The sequence below is a fragment of the Heptranchias perlo genome, chromosome 1 (assembly GCF_035084215.1).
Source record: "Heptranchias perlo isolate sHepPer1 chromosome 1, sHepPer1.hap1, whole genome shotgun sequence".
Lineage (NCBI taxonomy): Eukaryota > Metazoa > Chordata > Chondrichthyes > Hexanchiformes > Hexanchidae > Heptranchias > Heptranchias perlo.
Window position 1 is genome coordinate 170,402,644 of NC_090325.1, and position 21,959 is coordinate 170,424,602.

Here is a 21,959-nt window from a genome sequence, read left to right on the forward strand (position 1 = left end):
AATGTTGGGTACCTCCCTCCCGTATGGTCCTCGTTATTTGAAGGTACATGTGTTGATCAATTGAAACTTTTTGCATTTCCTGTCAAAGTATTGAAGTGCAATCCCAGACCTGACCCTTGCATGTGATTCCTGCTTTGTATGCTATTCCAAAGATGTCAAGGCTGAAATCACAGTATGCAGTTCCTTTTTTACTCTTAGTAGCCTATTTATATGCTCAAAAAATGAGAACACTTCTTACAAATGTAAGACAATCTACCATTAGTGCAAAATTTGTTCTATTTATTGCAATTATGGTAGCACAGTGGTTATAGTACTAGACTAGCGACCCAAGGTCATGAATTCAAATCTTCCCAGGGCTAGTTGCTAGAAATTGAATTCAGTAAATCTGGTAATTTGTGAGCTAGCAACAGAAAATTGACCATGAAAGCTGCTGGATTGTAAATGCCCAACTGGTTGACTCTACCTAGTTTGGCCTATATGACTCCTGTCCCACAATAGCTGAAGGATTCTTATTGCTCCTGAAGTGGTATGCCAAGCTATTCCAGTTGTAAAACGAGAAATGTAGAACCTGATCGGCAAAAACCCATACATTGGATCAGACGAGACACAGCCCAGTCAACCCTGCAAAGTCCACCTCACCGAGCCCATGTTGAGAGCTATCTAACAGACTAGTCAGGCAGTTGTTCTCGCAATCTTATCTGTCAGCCACTATCCCAAGATTGTTTGGTATATCCTCACCCATTGGCAGGATGGACCCACCAGAGGCAGGGATATAATTTGGGTGGGTGTGGCCTTGCGGTGTCCTCATGGTTTTGGATCAGACAAGGCTAAAGAAGCCTGTTAAATTCCCCACTTTTTTTCCTCCCTCCCCCACCACCCCACACAACAGTACGTTGTCCATGTTGGACATCACTTGGGGGAAGCACTGAGAGCACAACATGTATTCTGGGTGGAGGATTGCACTGCGGTACCACCATTATCTCAGATGATGAGGGAATCAATACAAGAAAATAACCTACCTGTGGCAGACGCATCTGTCCATGAAAGTCCCCATGAAGTCAGTCTTATTTTCAGTGAGGACAACCACCGTGCTAAGTAGGACAAACACAGGATGGATCTGGCATTTAGAACTGAGTGTTCATGGTGTTGAGCCATCAGCAGCAGAATTGTACACTACCACAATCTGTAACCTCCATGACCTGGTATGTACCACACTTTTCCAACACAGTCAAGCCAGTAGGTCAATACCGGTTTCACTGAGGAGTGTAAAATGCCATGCCAGGAACAGCACCAGACATTCCTTGGAATGAGGCTACTTGCATGATAAACACCAAAGGTAGCAGATTGTATACACAGTTAAGCAGCCCCACAGCCAATTGATCAGAGCAAACCTCTGCAGTCCTACCAGTCAGGAATGATGGTAGACAATTGGGCAACTAAAGGGAGGGGGGACTTAATGAACATCCCCATCCTTAACTATGGCAGAGCCCAGAATGTGAGTAAAGAGGCACGGCTGAAGTGTTTGGGAGTACCTTCAACCAAAAGTGCTTGCGGGCAATCCTACTCTGCCTGCTCCCATTATAGTCTCTACCATCATTGATACCGATATCCAGCCAATTTGGTTCACTCCGTGTGACATTAAGAAACAGCTGAGTACACTAGACACAGCGATGGCTATGGGTCCTGATGACATTCCAGCTATGGTGTTGAAGACCTGCACACCAGAACTAGCCAGTTCCTTAGCCAAGCTGTTCCAATACACTTGATACTGGTATTTACCTGACTGTGTAGAAAATTGCCCATGTATGTCCTAGCCACAAAAAGCAGGACAAACCTAATCCAGCTTATTACTGCCCTATTAGCCTCCTTCCAATCATCAGTGACCTGATGGAAGAAGTAATCAATAGTGCCATCAAGTGGTACCTACTCACCAATAACCTCATGGATACTCCGTTTCGGTTTTGCCAGAACCGCTCTGCTCCAGACCTAGTCACAGCATTAATCCAGACATGGATGCAGCAGCTGAATGCCAGAGGAGAGTTGCAAGTAGCTGCCCTTGACTTCAAGACCACATTCAACCAAATATGATCCCAAGGAGCCCTAGAAAAAAATGAGGTAAATGAGAAAACCCTCCAGTGGCAGTCATGCCTGATGCACAGGAATATGGTTATAATTGTTGGAGGTCAACCATCTCAGATCCAAGGCATCACTGCTGGAGTTCCTCAAGGTTATGTCTTCAGGTGCTTCATCAATGACTTCTTCCATAAGGTCAGGATTGGGGCAATTAGCTGATAATTTCAGTGTTCAGCTCTGTTCATGACGACTCTGATAATGAAGTGGTCCATGCCAGGCTACAGCGAGACCTGGACGTCGTCCATACTTGGGTTAACAAGAGGCAGGTAACATTCACAACAAAGTGCTCAACAATGAACAAAAGAAGGCCTAACCACCTCGCTCTGACCACTTTCAGTACCATCATGGCTGAGTGCCCCACCATCAACATCTTGGGGTTACTGTCAACCAGAAGCTTAACTGGACCAACCATATAAATATTGGCTACAAATGAAGGGCAGAGGCTGGGTGGTTCACCTCCTGACCCCTCAAACCCTTTCCACTTTTTACAAAAGTTCAAGTCAGGAGTGTTTGAATATACACTAGAACAATACTCAAGAAGGTTAAAACTATTGAGGACAAAGCAGACCATTTGATTGGCACCCCACCACTGAGCTCAATATCCACTCTCCTCCATCTGCGCACTGTAGCCGCGATACGTGCTATCGAGTGGATACGCTGCAGTGGTTCACCAAGCTTGCTTCAACAATACCTCCCAGTCCTGCGACCTCTACCAAAAAGAAGGACCAGAGCAGTAACATCATGGAACACCATTGCCTCCATGTCACACATCATTCTGACTTGGATATATATCACTGTTTCTGCATTATTGCTGAATCAAAGACCTAGAATTCCCTACCTAACACCATTGTACAGCCATCACCACTAGGCCTGCAACAGTTCAAGAAGGACCATTACCACCACCTGGAGGCAACTAGGGATGGCTAATAAATGCTTCCTTGCCATTGCCCACAACCTGAGAATTTTTTAAAATGCAAATCCAGCCATTAGGTGTCCATTTACTGTTTATGGTAAATCAACTTTTTGGGCAGCTAAGTTTGTAACAGTAATTTGTTAGTTTAGCCAGAGAGTGCAAAAATCCACCCTGTCCCAAAATCACTGGCCCAAATCTTTCTTGGCAAATTGCTAGTGTGCTGTGCTTCGGCATTTTTCTGGCAATGATTCTAATTGGCTACCGAACAGGTTTCATATGGCTGTGTGGTTATCCATCTGTTCATTCTGGATACTGGTCCAAATTAATGACATGAAAATGTCCTCCCTGGATGTAGAATTGTCATGAAATTAGTTTGGGCAGTCTCCACCCAATTTGTTGCGGGTGAGGGTCTACAATTTGGCACAGACTGGTCCTCCAGGTATAAAGATTGATAATGCAGAAAATAAGAATAATTCAAGTACCTTGCTCTGTATCTGGCCATTTTATTTTATTTATTTTTAAAAATTGAAATATTTTGCATTCATTTGTACTGAAATCACTCATTTCACCATAAGCACTAAAACTTCAATGGCCCAGAATTGGCTGCAGCAGAGCATCTTGTGGCAGGTGCCGTGAGTCACCCTTCAGCTGCCAATTATTTTTGAGCTGTAAATTGCTGGGTTGTGGAGGTGCGAGTTGTTAGTGGCGTGTCGAGGTCAACTGGGTATCTAGGACCTTGGTGAACGACAGGACGAATGGTCTATCTCCAGAAACCAATTAAACTTAAGGATAGAGCAAGAAACAGAGCGAACGATAGAGAAGGAAATATGGTGAATTAGAGCCAAATTAGATAGAGAGGGAAAGGTTGGATTGAGAGAAGAAAGACAAAGGAAAAGTAAGATTTTTAGAAACCTGTAGGAACAATTTGCTACCTGCAGGCTCCATAGTTTCAATTGTTCCCTTTTTGGGCCTCCAAGTTTTGAGTGGTATGTTAGGAGCATAAATCACCCATTAACAGTGTCCTTGCACCGTGAAATAGCAGCCTTAACTTTCTGCGACAAACTTAATTCATATTTAAGGCACAAATGCAGCAATTTCTTGGCACTCGGGAGGCTAACAGCGGAGCAGCGCAAGTCGTCCAGCAATTTGTGGCGATTCGAAACTCACCATATCTCTTCCTTGACTCTCATTGCTGGGTTTTTTACATACTAATAACTGTGCACCATGAACTCTCCTTTTTTCCAGCAAATTCTGGGTCATTGCCTTGATCATGCAGGTTTGCGTTTTTCACTTTGAACACGAGTTTGTTTTTCGAATCTTGTTTCACTGCTCTGATTTATACCTAATCCAATGAAGGCTTTTGTTTTGGAATTATGATTAGAAGCAAATAGGTTGTCACATCCTGAAATTAGTAAGAGTTGTAACTAATTTTTATTTTCAAGTTACTGTAAAATGGTGGGGGTATATATTTCTATTTTGATTTGTTACGGCTTTTATTTTCCTTCATTTGTAGAATGTGGCTGCTGTTACATGATCTGAGGATTGTATGTCACATTGGTAGTATGTCAGTATTCGATCCTGGCTTATATATTAAAATATTTTACAACCAGAATTTTCTGACTCTGTTGGCAGGTCCCTAGTTTTTTCACCGATATAGAGAGAAGGTCTGTGATTGCTGCTGCTGAGATCGCAGGACTTAATTGTCTGCGGCTGATGAACGACACCACTGCAGGTAAAAGAAAAGGCAATATATATTTGCCTGTTGCTGAGATGGATGTAAGCATTCCTAGACTTAAACATTTCTGTTAGTTGTCTGAACAACCACAAGTGTGTAATTCTTTAATAAAACTTTAATAAAGAGGCACGAGCTTGTCAGGAACACTTCAAAGAGGTGAATGGAGACAGTGCAGATTCAGCATATTGTCACATTGGGAGAAGCCAAGCATTGCACATGCAAATGCACGGCATTAACTGCCATACAAATGACAGTGAAAATATTAGTCAGTATAGAACTGGGACAGTACGCTGCAGTTTTTGCTTTTTAAAACAATGTAATGTTGACCCAGCATCACTTCCATTTGAGGTACAAACTAGAGTGAATTCAAATTTTTGATCACTCTGGGACATCTTGCTTTAGCTCAAACAATTCTAATGGTGCAGTTATATGGAACATTTTGCATCATGATAAAGCAACTTTGTCTTCACAGCATTGCAAAATAACTGCAGCCAAGCCGGTATGAATTTTGGTGAGATCACTTCAAGGAGCTCTACTACAGATTTGGTTCTATGGGCACTTTTGCTGCCTTACCCAAGGGGTCATTTTCCAAGTGTGAGCTTTAACATTATGTTGACAGGCTATTTGATGGCATGGAGCATTTATAGCTGAGCCAACTCTGTTCACACCCAGTGTCTGCACATGCACACTTCCAGTGGGTTAGCAATCAGGAGCACAAACACTAGCCAGTTTTCTCCTACAATGCATTGGTGGTGAGGCCAAATGTTAGGTCTTATTGCTCCCCCAATTGAAATTAGCTAATTCAGATAATGAAGGAGCCTAGATTAGTAAACAGTCATTTTTCCACTAGCTGTTTCACTGCCCTTTTTGTTTACACTAGTTAGCAGGGCATTTGCATGCTTTAACTATGCATTGTGATCTACTTTTCCAATTTGACAGTGCAAACTCAGCACACTCTCTCTACTTCCAAAGGTAGTGCTTTCCGACAGTACTACAATAACTGCAGCTTAGGAGATTTGTCTCAGTTAATTGCCAGATTTTTAGATACTCCAATCAAAGTTTAATGCTTTCTTTTTAAAGGAGAAAAACTCAAGTAAAATACTTAACCTCCAGAAGTAATATAAAAAGTAGTAGAGAAGTATTCTACAGACTCATAAATAACCAAATTAAAATCATGATAGGGATAGGGCCACTAAGGGATGCACAAAATAAACTTGCAGATAATGACATTGAAATGACAAATGTTGAATAATTACTTTGCCTCAGTGTTTGCCAGGAAGACTAACATGGTGGGCATGACATTAGAAGAGATATCAAAGATATAAAGATATTTAAGATAAAGGGGGAGATAATTGATAAACTAATCAAACTTAGGATTAAAAAAAACCCTGGTCCGGATGGATTGCATCCATGCATATTAAAAGAAGTTCCATGGTGGTCTAGTGGTTAGGATTCGGCGCTCTCACCGCCGCGGCCCGGGTTCGATTCCCGGTCAGGGAAGATTGCTTTCTTTCTATTTTCCCAAAGGTAGGGGAGTCTATAACGAGGGGGCACAGATTTAAGGTGAGAGGGGAGAGATACAAAAGGATCCAGAGGGGCAATTTTTTCACTCAAAGGGTGGTGAGTGTCTGGAACGAGCTGCCAGAGGCAGTAGTAGAGGCGGGTACAATTTTGTCTTTTAAAAAGCATTTGGACAGTTACATGGGGAAGATGGGTATCGAGGGATATGGGCCAAGTGCAGGCAATTGGGACTAGCTTAGTGGTATAAACTGGGCGACATGGACATGTTGGGCCGAAGGGCCTGTTTCCATGTTGTAACTTCTATGATTCTATGATTCTAAGTTAGGGAAGAGCTAGCAGAGGCACTATTACATGGGGAACAATGCCAGAGGACTGGCAGACAGCTAATGTGATTCCTATATTTTAAAAAGGGAGATAGAACACGTCCAGGGAACTATAAATGGAATCTTTACTCAAATATGTAATAGAAAAACATCTAGAAACCGAAAATATAATAGTCAGCATGGATTTCAAAAGGGAAGTTCATGCTTGACCAACGTGCGTGCGCGCGCGAATGGATAGCACGCTGGCTAGAAAACAGAAAACAAAGTAGGAGTAGAGGGTAGTTACTCAGACTGGCAAATGGTGGGATGTGGTATTCCACAAGGATCGGTGCTGGGACCACTGTTCACCATTTACATAAAGGATTTGGATGCTGGAATCGGATTTGCGGACGACACCAAATTGGGGGTATAGTTAATACAAGACGGCGTTAATAAACCTGCAGAATGGGTGTGTAATTGGCAAATAAATTTCAATTTTGGTAGGAAGAATAAAGAGACCACATACTGCTTGGAAAATGAGTCTAAACAGGGTTGAGGCGCAAAAGAATCTAGGTAGCGATGTAGGTTTATATGGCCATTTTTAATTAAAAGCAAACAAAGCACTGGGGTTCATTTCTAGTGATAGAATTGAAAAGCAGGGAAGTTGTTAAACTTGTATAGAACCTTGGTTGGACCACACTTGGAATACTGTGCACAGTTCTGGTCTCCATATTATTAAAAGGATATAGAGGCACTGGAGAAGGTGCAATAAAGATTTACAAGGATGATACCAGAACTGAAGGTTATACCTATCAGGAAAGAATGAACGGGATGTGGCTCTTTTCTCTAGAGAAGGTTGAGGGGCGACCTGATAGAGGTCTTTAAGACTATGGAAGAGTTTGGTATGGTAGAGAAGGGAGACTTATGGGGGCGACCAAAACTAGGGGCCATAAATGAGTCACTAATAGTTCCAATAGGGAACTCAGGAGAAACTTCATTACCCAGAGAATGGTTAGAATGTGGAACTCATTACCACAAGGGGTAGTTGAGGCGAATAGCATAGATGCATTTAAGGGGAAGCTAGATGACACGAGGGGGAAAGGAATAGAAGGTTATGCTGATAGGGTTAGATGAAGAGTGGTGGGAGGAAGCTGGTGTGGAGCATAACACCAGCATGGACCAGTTGGGATGAATGGCCTGTTTGTGCTCTACATTGTATGCAATGTGTCTGAGTTAGGTTTTTTCTGGTTAACATTTATATTGCTTTTTTAAAAAAAAACTTAGATATGAATGTCTGATATGCATGTTTTAGATTGGTGTTAGAAAGGAGATATACTGCAAATTGGATCCCATTGCCAGTTTACCTATTCTATTCTCTTATTGAATGCAACAACTTTAACTTTTGTATTCTCCTTTCCCATAATGCTCTTATTAACTACTGAAAACACCTGGAGATTTTCCCCCTCCTTGTTTGGGTGGCTTATTGTGTGTACCCTTTAGTAAAAATACAACTTTGAATATGAGCAGCAGTTGTGCCTGAGTAGTGGAGGTAGAGACTTCTGCCTCTTAATTAGGTAATTTGGGGTTTGAGTTCCATAGCTGCTTGTCACTCAAGTTCCAGCTTTGACATATGTCTTTACTACTGGATCAGTTTGTTAGATACAATCCATATAGAGCATTCTACTCTAGCTCTGCTGGGGGGGGGGGGGGGAGGGAGGGCGATAGCTGTAGTTCTCTTTCTGCGCTGCAGATCTACTACCTGAAGCACCTAGTTCCCATAATTGAAGTGAACTGTTTGGAGATGAACAGCCTGGAAGGATATTGGGAATACAAATGATAAATTCTATGCAGGCTAGTTATTATGTGTTTTTTTTAAACTGAACTTTTGATAGTGAGCTAATGTGTAGTATTGTGCATGTTTATATTCAATATTACAATTTATTTAGTAATAAAGCTAATAGTTGGGCTTCAGCAACGAAAGTTAACCCCTTGGAGACGAAACAACAAAATTTGAATTGTTGCCCAGCTTTGAACTGCACTTCTTTAAAATTTTATTAACCATAGCCCTCCCTATTTTAGAAAGCAAGCTGAGTTTTTAAAAAATGCAACAGACATTTTTCTTATTTTCTGGACAAGTTTTCATAGAAATTACAGCATAGGAGGTGGCCATTCAGTCCATCACTCCTATGCCTGTGCCAGCTCTTTGACTGAAGCTATGTAATCCCATTCATATGGCCTTTCCCTTTTTTCTGTAACTTTTTATCTCTTTTCCTTTGTCCAAATGAGTTGATACCTCTACTGCTGATACCTACTCCCAGGCTTATTTTATGGACAATTTCATGTAGAAATTACAGCGCGGGAGCTCCATGGACTGCCAAGGGTGGCCTTTCTTTTTATTTTCTTTCCTCTTCACCATGGGCGATGCCATGGCCTTTGCTGAGCACTGCTGCTAGATGTACCTCTAATCAGTAATAGATGAGCACAGGACTGTGTGCCTGCTCTGCAGCACTGAATGTTGATGAGCTAACGCTCAGTGCCACTGCAGTGCCGATTTCCCGTGTCTCGATTTAGCAGTAGTCTTGACAAACATTGTACAAACCCAGCCACATGGATAGGATTCTTAGCTGTTAATCTGTTTTCTATTTTCCAGTTGCTCTTGCATATGGTATTTACAAACAAGACCTACCAGCCCCAGAAGAGAAACCAAGGAATGTGGTCTTTGTAGATATGGGACATTCAGCCTATCAGACTTCTGTTTGTGCATTTAACAAGGGAAAACTTAAGGTTAGTAGCATAAAAGCTTTGCTTTTTTAAATCTTTTTGTAAAGATTAGAAATCTAATCCTGCTTTGTTGAATGTAGATGAATTTTAATTGAATTTAAGTTTTGGTTGAGTTAGAAACTTAAAACTGGAAAAATGCAGAACATACATAGTGGTTACAAAGACCCAAGTGTCAACTGAATGGTCTGTTCGGACATTTTTTACAACAAGATGATTTGACATATTGCATAAGCAAAATAGCTTGTGGTGTTTGGGTCTGTCCATTGCATAAATATGAAAACCAACAGGATCCTGTTTTTGTATTATGTTTAAAATTTATTTCCTAGTTTCTCACTGACCATGGTTGCTATCAGAAATGCCTCTCGGAGTGTTAAAGATTATATTCTAGTTCCACTCTCCATACTTTCTCTGGGACAGTCTTATCCCTGTGCTCTTTGCCCCAACTATTACTGAGCTCTGACTTCCTTGCTCTTTGAGCCCTAGGCTCTGACTTCCACTACTTTGCATGAAGACTACAAGGCCCATGACCCCCTCCCCCAGTCTGAGAGACCTGATAACTTCTGTGAATTTGAGTTTAAACCCCAAGTCTACCTCCAGGTCTCCATAACTAATGAAAGGAAAAAGGAAATGTGAGAGGAACATACAAAGTGAACAAAAAAATGGAAATTGTGCAAAAGCCATACAAAGAAATGAGCTACAAAAAGGAGATGGAACACAACAAACCGAAAATAGAAGTTAGTCACAGAAAATCATTCGAAGATGTAAAAAAAAAGTATGTGAAGCATAAAGAGAGATGGCGAATAGAAGACACAGTGAGACAGAATTAGAGTAGGAGAACAGTAGCGTGTCAGTTGCAGGAAGAGTAACGCACAATTTTTTCCCAAAAAGGTTTTGTCCATGAGGGGGTCAACTTTCAATAAAAGATGTCAGTTATCAGACCATGCCTCATTTTTCCTTGTGCTCACTATCTTTAATGTAGAAGAACCACCTCTCAGGGCTAGAAGCTGGGTGACAAGCTGAATGTTATCTTGCTAAGATAAGATCATCTTGTATATTCACTAAGCTTGATAAAATAATTTTTCAGTGGGCTCTTAGTTCAGTGACATTAGGTAAACTGGAGACTACTTGTATACTTTAATAGACCCAAAACCTTTTACATAAATCTGATTTAATTAGACTTTAATATTTTATAAATGACTTAGTCATCAGAAAGTGAATTTGTAAGCATAATTAGCTTGGCAGTTTTTCTGTTTTATGCATGAATGATTTTGTTTTGAAGTTTTACTTTTTAAATCAAATCACATGAAGCATTGTAGTCCCACTCTGCTTTGGACAATACCAGTTTTCTCCTCTGCTCTCCTCTCCTCAAGGCATTGCTGGGATATAGTTCCATGGACACTAGTCACTGTCCAGTATCTTGCCCAAGTGGCCATTATTCATGTTTAAGACTTGACAGTGAGTGTCAGCAGGTTATTTGACCATGTGGGTGGTGGTGGTGTTGAAATTGAGCCCAGTCCTGTTCTCCTTATGTGCTTTCCAGGAGGGGTCACTGGATAGCAATCAGGAGCGATAACCCTGGCTCCTGTTTCTTTCTCCTTACCTACCTCGGGATACTGAAGCTAATGGTAGCTCCCAACTGCCCAGAGCAAGATCAGCTAACTTAACACAGACTGGGGATTAAGCATTGGACCTTCCTGATTAGCATGGCTCAGCTACTCACTGGATAAGTTCTCTGAGCAATCGTGGAGCTATGATTCCAACTTAACTTACTAAGTATTGGGCTAAACTTGCATGAAGCCAGTATTGTCCAGGTGTTTATTGTCTGCTCAAAACACATTTAAAATAGTACAGAAACCTGAAATTGCCCAGGGCCAACTTATTTTACATTGGTATTACATTTTTGAAAATTAGCTCCTTGAAGATTGACAGTGAGATTTATGTTTGTCCTCTCATAACTCATCTAAAAAGATTTTCAGATTATTTCTATAACACTTTATGCAGGGATTTGAGAATATTGCTCATCTTACTTAAAAAATTGATTTTTGGTCAAAATGCACTAATGGCTATCTCTAGTGCAAACTCTCCCATTGTATTAGTACATCTGAAATCTGGTGCTGGTCAAGCTCTTTTTTTTCCCTGGATGCCGTTTCCAGATAAGCTGCTAATGGCAGTACAGCGGTTTCTGGCTGAACCTACATTGCACTCTGTGTAATTTGTGGTATATGAACATGTCAACATTCTAAATGATTTTGAATATTGCAGTATGTATGTAAAGCTGTTAGTTATTGCAGAAAACTATGCATTAATAAATTTAGAATACTATCTTTTCCTTGCAGTGATTTTGACTTTTTTTCTACAAATCATAGGTTCTGGGAACTGCATTTGATCCCTACCTGGGTGGAAAGAATTTTGATCAGGTCTTGGTAGATTACTTCTGTGAAGAATTTAAGATCAAATATAAACTAAACGTGAAAGCTAATGGTAGAGCTTTGCTGCGTCTGCACCAGGAGTGTGAGAAATTGAAGAAGCTAATGAGTGCGAATGCCTCTGATCTCCCAATGAACATAGAGTGCTTCATGAATGATATTGATGTATCTGGTAGAATGAACAGGTAAATGTATTTTGTTGTGCCTTTTCATTCCATCTCAAGTTTTGTTATTTTCTACTTTGCTAAAGTGAAGGGGGGCGGGAGAAAACTACCTGAAGACAATTTGTAACATTAACCTTGATGAGGAATTTAGATCGGCAGTCATAGTTATGAGTGGCTATGTTCAGGTTAACCTAACACTAGACCACATTCCACACGAAAGTCATACTCTGCCGGGAAAGATGGAGTAGATTACTGTGGTGAGGTCTTGAGCAGTTTCTACCACTGTGAAACCTGTACAAATGGACACCCCCAAAAAAAACAGACACTTATTGATCATCCCAAATAACTTGCATTGTAATAAATACACACTGCACTTTGAAACCACAGACACTCTGAAACTACGGGCAGCCTTCAATGCACCAAGTCCATTTAAAACTTAAAACACGGGAGACGCAGGTAAGTACGAGGCGGCAGCTGGTGAAAGGCACGACTTTTGTGGAATGGAGTGTTCTTTTCCCAGCATCCATAGTAGCAGAGAAGCTCTACCTCTGGGATTGAAGGCTTGTACGGCTCCATTCCAGGGATAGAGCAGTTTCCTCCAGCCACTGGATGCTGGGTAAAGAACTCCCCATTGCACAAAAGCCGGGAACTGCCAACTGGAGGGGAATCAGGAATCCTGAAATGGCAAGGTCTTGAGTTCGGAGAGGGAGACTAGGGAATGGAGGCTTGGGGAAGGGAGACTGAGGATTTGGAGGGAGATGGAGAGAATGGTTTCTCCTTTTCCCTTCCCTCTGTTTCCCCTCCACCTGCTCACGGGTGACCTCCTAGTTCTTGGAACTTATAATCATAGAAAGGTTGCGGCATGGAAGGAAGCCATTCGGCCCATAGAGTCCACGCCGGTTCTATGCAAGAGCAATCCAGCTAGTCCCACTCCCCCGCCCTATCCCCGTTGCCCTGCAATTTTTTTTCCTTTCAAGTACTTGTCCAGTTCCCTTTTGAAGGCCATGATTGAATTTGCCTCCACCATCCCCTCGGGCAGTGCATTCCAGATCCTAACCGCTCACTGAGTTTTAAAAAAACAAGTCTTTCCTCATGTCACCTTTGGTTCTTTTGCCAGTCACCTTAAACTTGTGACACAATAGCTGCTGGCGTGAAACCACAATAAAGATTCTCAACTACAGGGGACCCAACCTTTTTAGAAGGTAAAGCCAAAAACATTTGTCGATGTCATGTGATCAGACCACCATCAATGCCTCCAAGCAAAGTTGGCAACCCTACTCCACCAGTACATCACGTACTGGAGCTGTTAACAGCCCCGTACCCACCCCCCAACACTTCAAACATTAGCAGCTGCAGCACATGGTGGGAGGAGGTCCTGAACATGGATCTGCAGGATATTAAATTCTCTCACCCCCACCCCCCCCCACAAATTTGGCTGGGATCTCCCAGGCATTCTGGCCCTACAGCAGCCTCCTTGCCCTGTTCAGGCTGCCAACGTAGCAGATCCCAGGATCCGGACATCCTTCCCTCAATGGAAAAGGACCCTGCGATGAAGGCAATGAACTGGGTAACCCCAATGAATAGAAAATTAATTGAAATCGCATCCTGCTGGCAGGGCTCCAGGATTAAGCATGATCCCAGGTGAAGGTGGGGGGGTGGGGGTAGAGAAAAAGGACCGCTGCAGGAGATACAGCCAATCCCAGGATATTTGGCTATTTAACTGTACAAACAATGACCATTTTGAAAATAAGGACACATGCAAAAAAAGTCCCTTGGGTGTCCCTAATTTACAGGTTTCATTGTGCAGATTTAAGACTTGCCGCATTGTTAACAAAAACTGATGGCTGTACTGAATGTATAGTGGAAATGTACTATAACTAAATTAACCAATTCAAGAAAAGTACATTAAGTGAAGCTATGTAAAGATGGTGGTATTGCTTAAAATTTCAACTAGTTGCAATTCAGATTTAATATTTTACTTTAGTATCTTCCTACCCTTTTTATAATCTTGCTGAAACAGGATGTCTATAGAAGCAACATGGCTACCTTTTTGAAGAGAGTTATCTTTTCTCAAACTTTTTTACTCAAAATTAAAAATGTTCCATCTGTTTGGATAACTTAGTCTCTTAGCAGCAATATGATCTTTGGAAATATTTTGTTTTTCCTTCCTAGAACACAGTTTGAAGAACTTTGTGCCTCTTTTTTAACCAAAGTGGAGACCCCCTTAAAAAGCATCATGGAACAAGCCAGTAAGTAGCCTCCTTAAACTTGATTATCTTGTAACTCTACAACTTTTTTAAAAAGAAAATTATATATACACCCATACTTTGCAGGTGAAGTGGGGACAATAATTCAACCAGAATGTGCGAATGTAATTCGGTGTCCATTTTAGTCATACTGTCTCATTTTTTTATAATGGAAGTTTCTTATGTAAACTTGTTATGCTGTAATTACACTGTCTTGACAGTACTGGCACTGCCACATCGCCTATGTAATTATAGGGTGACTAATTTACATAAGCAGTTTCCAACATGGGAATTTATAATGGGGGGACAAAAATTATTTACCCATACAATTTTAGGTATTTTGTAGAATGTTTGTCTCAACAGTTTCATGATTCTCTCAAAAATATCTTGTTCCCTACAATCCAGAAATACTACCTTTTCATTAATCTTCCCTTGTAGGGTTATGTGACCTGTAGGGTTATTGAGTACCCTCTTAGCTGTCATCTGCATACTGGATTAAACATTCTACAGTAAAGCCTGCTTAAAAGCACATTCTTTGGTTAAATTCACTGCCAATGTTCCATTTGAATCCAGGTGTTAGAGAATTAAGACCAATGAGGTGGTGAGTGGAGCCACTGGACATAAAACTAGGTCAAAAAAGACAAGTACCCTCACCAAATTCAAATCTTAAATCCAAGATTCCACCTGTTAAATCTCAAACTCCTTCTGCATAGATTACAGGATTCCTGCATTGTAGTCAGTGGAATGCATTGTTATACTCAACACCAACTGGTTACTGTACAAAGAACAACATTTCACCATTCAATTGCACTTATTACATTAGAACTACAATTTGAAACAGGATGTTTAAAATTGATGTCCTTTGTTATAACATTGTTTATGCCTTATTTAAATCTGCACATGAATCTAATGAAAATAAAGGACAACCATAGGAACACGGACTGCAGCGGTTCAGGAAGGCAGCTCACCACCAGCTTCTCAAGGGCAATTAGGGATGGGCAATAAATGCTGGCCTTGCCAGCGATGCCCACATCCCATGAATTAATTTTTTTTAAAAAACAGGAGGAGGCCATTCAGCCCTTCCAGCCTGTTCTGTCATTCATGGCTGATCTGTACCTCAACTCCATTTACCCACCTTTGCTCCATATCCTTTGCCCAACAATGTTAACAGTCTTGAAAATTTCAATTGACCCAGCATCCACAGCCTTTTGTGGGGGGGGGGGGGGGGGGGGGAAGAGAATTCCAGATTTCCACTACCCTTTTCTGTGGGGAAAAGTTCTTCCTGATTTCATTCCTACCTGGCCTGGCTTTAATTTTTGAAGATTATGCCTCTTGTTCTGGATTTCCCCACCAGAGGAAACAGCAACATACCATCTGACTTTTTTTTTATTTTAAATTAGCAAGCAAATTCACACATTTGCAATATTCTTTAATTGGATGCATATGATTGCATATTATGAATGGAACTTTGGAAGTGCTAACTACTTTACGAGATTTATGTCTGAAGGACAAGGTCATTATTGCATGCCTGGCTTAGTAACCAGAGGGATCAATGGTTTGGAGCTTGTTGCCCAGTTGATATTGTGTAGTACACTCCAAACTTGATTTTTTTCCAGGCTATTTTACTCTGCTATACTTTATCTGACACTTGGTGCCTGAAATAGTGTCCAATTTTTTTAGCACTAATGTCCCTTTCCTTAAGCACAAAAAATTCATTAAAAGTGTAAAATGTTTTCTCCCTGCCTCCCATTCTACTGTATTTTTGCCAAAATATTCTTACAGCTTACTGCCTTTCTATTTATCTTCATCTGTGTTTTATTCTTTGACCATTCGGTATAATTTGCTAACTTATTAGCCATAACCTTGTTAATTTGCAACTATACAGTGGTGCTCCCCAGGGGTCGGTACTAGGACCACTGTTTTTCTTGACACATCTTGGGTGTACAGGGCACAATTTCAAAATTTGCAGATGACACAAAACTTGGAAGTGTAGTGGACCGTGAGGAGGATAGTGATAGACTTCAAGAGGACGTAGACAGACTGGTGGAATGGGCGGACACATGGCAGATGAAATTTAATGCCGAGAAGTGCAAAGTGATACGTTTTGGTAAGAAGAACGAGGAGAGGCAATATAAACTAAAGGGTGCAATTCTAAAGGGGGTGCAGGAACAGAGATCTGGGGGTATGTGTACACAGGTCATTTAAGGTGGCAGAGTAGGTTGAGAAAGCAGTTTAAAAAAGGATACAGGATCCTGGGCTTTATAAATAGAGGCATAGAGTACAAAAGCAAGGAAGTTATGTTGAACTTTTAAAACACTGGTTTGGCCACAGCTGGAGTATTGTGTCCAATTCTGGGCACTGCACTTTAGGAAGGATGTGAAGGCCTTAGAGAGGGTGCAGAAGCGATTTACTAGAATGATTCCCGAGATGAGGGATGTTAGTTACATGGATAGACTGGAGAAGCTAGGGTTGTTCTCCTTGGAGCAGAGAAGGTTGAGAGCAGTTTTGATTGGTGTTCAAAATCATAAGGGGTCTAGACAGAGTAGATAGAGAAACTGTTCCCATTAGTGGAAGGGGCGAGAGCCAGAGGACGCAGATTTAAGGTGATTGGCAAAAGAATCAAAGGTGACGTGAGGAAAAACTTTTACACAGCGAGTAGTTATGATCTGGAATGTACTGCCTGAAAGGGTGGTGGAGGCAGATTCAGTTGTGGTTTTCAAAAGGGAATTGGATAAGTACATGAAGGGAGGGAAAAAATTTGCAGGGCTACAGGGAAAGAGCAGGGGAGTGGGACTAACAGGATTGCTCTTGCAGAGAGCCGGCACACACTCGACAGGCCAAATGGCTGCCTTCTGTGCTGTAATCATTCAAAAAAACTAAACTTTTAAATCTACATTACACTTTGGTTTTCAGTTTTCTGTACGTTGGGTGTTTGCATTCATGGTGTTAGCATTCCTTTGAGCTTTTGTGGTAGATCTCAACAGATCTAATCAGAGGATGGAAACTGAGCTCTGGATTTTATAACCAGTTACAACCAGCTTGTAGGTGAGCAATTAGGCAAATATTACTATCCTAATATATTTAAATAGTCCTATGCTGTAGCCTGACATCAGTGGCCAATGTTCTCCCATGTTGTTTAAAGATGCAACTTGCTACTGTCAACTGATTATCATTAGGCAATAGTGAAAACTATTTCCTTACATTATTGCTCTTCAGTGCATTTTATATTTGATCCTAAGACTAAAAATTATGTAACATCAGTAATTATTTGAAGGTAAACTTTTTTTTATTCGTTCATTGGTTTGGGTGTTGCTGGTAAGGCCAGCATTTATTGCCCATACTGCCGTCGTCTTGAACCGCTGCAGTCTGTGAGGTGAAGGTTCTCCCACCTTACTGTCAGGATTTTGACCCAGCGACGATGAAGGAACGGCGATATATTTCCAAGTCGGGATGGTGTGACTTGGAGGGGAACGTGCAGGTGGTGTTCCCATGTGCCTGATGCCCTTGTCCTTCGAGGTGGTAGAGGTCGCAGGTTTGGGAGGTGCTGTCGAAGAAGCCTTGGCGAGTTGCTGCAGTGCATCCTGTGGATGGTACACACTGCAGCCACGGTGCACCGGTGGTGAAGGGAGTGAATGTTTAGGGTGGTGGATGGGGTGCCAATCAAGCGGGCTGCTTTGTCCTAGATGATGTCGAGCTTCTTGAGTGTTGGAGCTGCACTCATCCAGGCAAGTAGAGAGTATTCCATCACACTCTTGATTTGTGCCTTGTAGATGGTGGAAAGGCTTTGGGGAGTCAGGAGGATCTCCTGCAGCAATGCCCTGGGGCTGAGATGATTGGCCTCCCACAACTACTACCATCTTCCTTTGTGCTAGGTATGACTCCAGCCACTGGAGAGTTTTCCCCCTGATTCCCATTGACTTCAATTTTACTAGGGCTCCTTGGTGCCACACTTGGTCAAATGCTGCCTTGATGTCAAGGGACGTTACACTCGCCTCACTGGAATTCAGCTCTTTTGTCCATATTTGGACCAAGGCTGTAATGAGGTCTGGAGCTGAGTGGTCCTGGCGGAACCCAAACTGAGCATCGGTGAGCAGGTTATTGGTGAGTAAGTGCCGCTTGATAGCACTGTCAACGACACCTTCATCACTTTGCTGATGATTGAGAGTAGACTGATGGGGCGGTAGTTGGCCGGATTGAATTTGTCCTGCTTTTTGTGGACAGGACATACCTGGGCAATTTTCCACATTGTCTGGTAGATGCCAGTGTTGTAGCTTTACTGGAAAAGGAAGCTGCTTACAATCAGTTCCCAATATCCTTCTGAAGCCTCATATGTTGTATTTAGAATTATTCCTAAATAGATTTGGGTTGTTTTAGTAGTTGATAGGACCATCATATTCATATCCCTTTGCTTCATCAGAGTCTAGCAGTGGATTGTAAAGGCAGGTAAGGTGGTTGCAGGCTCCTCTTTGAGAAGATTATTTTCTACACCAGAGGCAAAGAATCACATAAGGGACAATGACCTACCTGAACCCCAGCGAGCCCTTCAAACATTCTTTGAAATCTACTTTATTGTGCAGCTCTCGTGGACTTTCCTCATTAATCTCGATAGTGTGCTTGAGATGCAGCTCTTAATTTCTTCGTGCCTCGCTGTCTCCACTCTTGCTGCACTGCCACACCCATACACCTGTAGTAGATTGACCTTAGGGACCCCTAGGAATCCTTAATAGACTCATTTGAAAACTACTGTGGTGGCTTGTCACTTTTGCTTTGGAATAGTTTGACTAAATTCAATGAGTAATTTATAGTCATTACCTACTATTTGTTAATGACCCTGACATTATACAGGAAATGGAAGTTGTGTTGTGCATGGGGGACAGCATGCACAAATTTAGCATAATCTGAAATTCAGATATACCTACGACCAGGAGCTAGGTTTATAACATTGAGTTAAATTCAGTGAAATATGGAAACAACTAAAACAAGTGAATTGGAACAAGATATTCAATATTGACTGGAGAAAAAGTAGAAAGCCTTTAAAGGAATAAATGCTGAGAATGCCAAATAAATGCATATTTAGAATCTGCAAGCTCATATACACTAATGTCCTTAAATGGATTAAAAGTGAAAGAGAGGGTAAAATGCCCTCTACAAATCCTGCAGCGATGGGGGAAGGGAGTCACTGGGATGAATATTGGACCACACAAAAACAAGTTATAATGTGGAAAAAGCACATCTACAAGGCAAAACATAACAGTAAAAATATTATTTCAGTACCACAATAAAAAAAAGGTCTGTCAGAGAAAAGGTGAGAACTTTTGGATGTATATGGGCTCAAAACTGAAGATTAGCACAAAATAGTTAATATTCTGAATGATTACTTCCCCCAAGTAGTCACTAGGAAAGAGTGAGCAATATGTCTTACACAACCAGAGGTATCCAGAGCCATATTAGTGACTGATTATAAACAAGGTGAAAGCTTTAAATCGGCTAAAAGAACTCCATTGACTGTGTGGAACCTTTAGATTCTAGGGAGGTACCAGTAGACTGGAAATAGGCTTATTCACCTTATCTTTTTCTCACCCCTTATTCAAAAGGGGTGAGAAAAAGATAAGGGCACTACGGACACGTTAGTCTTGCTTCAGTCCTGTGTAAAATAATGGAATCTATTATTGGGAGTAAACTCAAAGCTTATCTGTACAACAATAATCTAGTAAATAGACTTTTGAGGAAATGATAATACTTGGGAACTGTGGTAAGCCCAATGATGTGTACCTAGATTTCCAAAAGATATCTGATGAAGTTCTATGGAAAAGGCTATTAGTCAAGCTTAAAACTAGCATTATACCAAACAAAAGATGAAATGCCAATTGTGTATTTTCATTGTTTGCTTTTGTTCTAGGGGAAACTACCTTAGTTAGTGTTAAGTGTACATGAGGTATTGCCTTTTGGGATGTAGCTGTTCAGTTCAGAATTGGTAATTGTTTATATAAATTGTCATTGTGTAAAAAGTAAGTTGCATTTATTTAGCACTCCTCATAAAGAACAACAGAAGGAGATCATAGAGGTAGGACGGAGTGAGGCCAGGAAGGGATTTGAACCTGATGACCATCTTTCCATTGTGTTACAATATACCAGTGTAGCTTGGCAAGGGGTAATGAAGGAGTGAAACTTTGCATAGGCTCCAACATTATGTACAAATCAAGAGCATTTGACAAATGAAGGTTCAGAGATGAAAGCATGGAGGAGACACAGGAGCAGAAGCAGAAGAAAATGGTCTTGATGGATTAGTTGTGGAGAGGGAAGTTGATTTCTATCAAATGGGACACCAAGGCGTCATACCTCAAGCCTAGGAAACCGGTGGAATCTAAGACAGTGGCACAGAGGAGCTAAAGAGGATGGCTTTGGTTTTATTGACATTAAGCTAGAGGAAATTAAAACGCATGCCATTTGGACAGGCAGTTGGATAAGTATTTTCAATGTGTTATCAAAAGCAGCTGGCCATAATTTGTGAAAATGGCCAGATATGTTTCAAATCAAGCTAGTGTCACAGTTGTTATGGGTGTATTGTATTTCTAAAAGATTCATAAGCTATAGAATATCAGTGTTTTAAGCACTGATGGTTTTGTCTGGTTAAACAATCCAAAGATGCAAATATTGTGCTTTGTGCAATGGATTGGGACATAAGTATACCTTTTTCAGATTTTGAAGGCATTTCAGGCTAAAGATATCCATAAATGTACAGCTTACATATGAAATTCCTAACCTGAGTAATATAGCTTGAGACAAAATTAGTCTACATGTCTGTATTTTGTAAATTTTAGTTAGTTGTATTAGCCTGTTGAATCTCAGATCTGTGTGTAATGCCTATTTAAAAGTGAGAGAATAACAAATCCATGCTTAATCTATTAGTATTACTACAACTTGAATAATTGTTAATCACCAGGTCAGAGCAAAAGTAAATGTAATTTACGCAAATGGATTAGAATGCAAAAACAGTTGAACCGAGTTTATACATTGTGAAATATGTTCTTGTATAGTAGTAATTCATGTATTTTAATTGCAGAATTGCAGTTTGAAGATATCTACTCTGTTGAAATTTTGGGTGGGGCAACAAGAATTCCAGCTGTGAAAGAGAGAATTGCAAAATTCTTTCACAAAGATGTAAGCACAACACTCAATGCAGATGAAGCTGTAGCACGAGGTTGTGCACTGCAGGTAACTTTCTGGCTAGTGATTGATCTTTTTGAATCAATTTATATCAGAGGATTTTTTTTTTTCCTTTGTCTCTTGAATATGTAACTGCTTTGAGTTTGGCACCCTTTTCATTTTTACTGTATCATGCTTGTCTTCCGTATGTTCATTGTGTTGGTAATGGGAGAAATGGAATGATCCACCCAACAGTAATGGTGAATAACAGACTTGTCAAACTGAGCACATTCTTTTAAAATTGATGTTTAGAAATCCATTCTAAGTTGAATGACCTGTTCACAAAAGCAGAAAAATGAGGAAATATTACAAATTGTTAAGCTTTTACAGTCTGAGCTTAGTGCTCAGCTAGGATATGATTATTTAAGTACTTCATCAGTTCCATGGTTTGAAAATCCTCTTCAGAAGAATTAGGTAAGCAGTTCCTATTGGTGGTCTTTGTGTTCTGAGTTAATATAGGAGCATTCATCAGTAGTTTTCAGTGCTGTACCTACTTGGGCTTTCTGTAATCAGTCCAGTTTGCATTGAGCCT

General features: G+C 40.9%; 1 protein-coding gene and 1 non-coding gene across 2 annotated transcripts in view; both read left to right on the plus strand.

Annotated features, from left to right (window-relative positions):
• Positions 1-21,959, plus strand: part of hspa4l (heat shock protein 4 like) — a 75,994-nt gene that overhangs the window by 21,829 nt on the left and 32,206 nt on the right. The window contains exons 5-9 of the mRNA XM_067993524.1: positions 4,679-4,778; positions 9,255-9,388; positions 11,752-11,996; positions 14,148-14,224; positions 21,285-21,436. Coding sequence (XP_067849625.1) covers positions 4,679-4,778; positions 9,255-9,388; positions 11,752-11,996; positions 14,148-14,224; positions 21,285-21,436 — 708 coding nt within the window. The remainder of the gene's footprint in view (positions 1-4,678; positions 4,779-9,254; positions 9,389-11,751; positions 11,997-14,147; positions 14,225-21,284; positions 21,437-21,959) is intronic.
• Positions 6,210-6,281, plus strand: trnae-cuc (transfer RNA glutamic acid (anticodon CUC)). Its single transcript has one exon. It is a non-coding gene; the product is annotated as a tRNA-Glu (tRNA).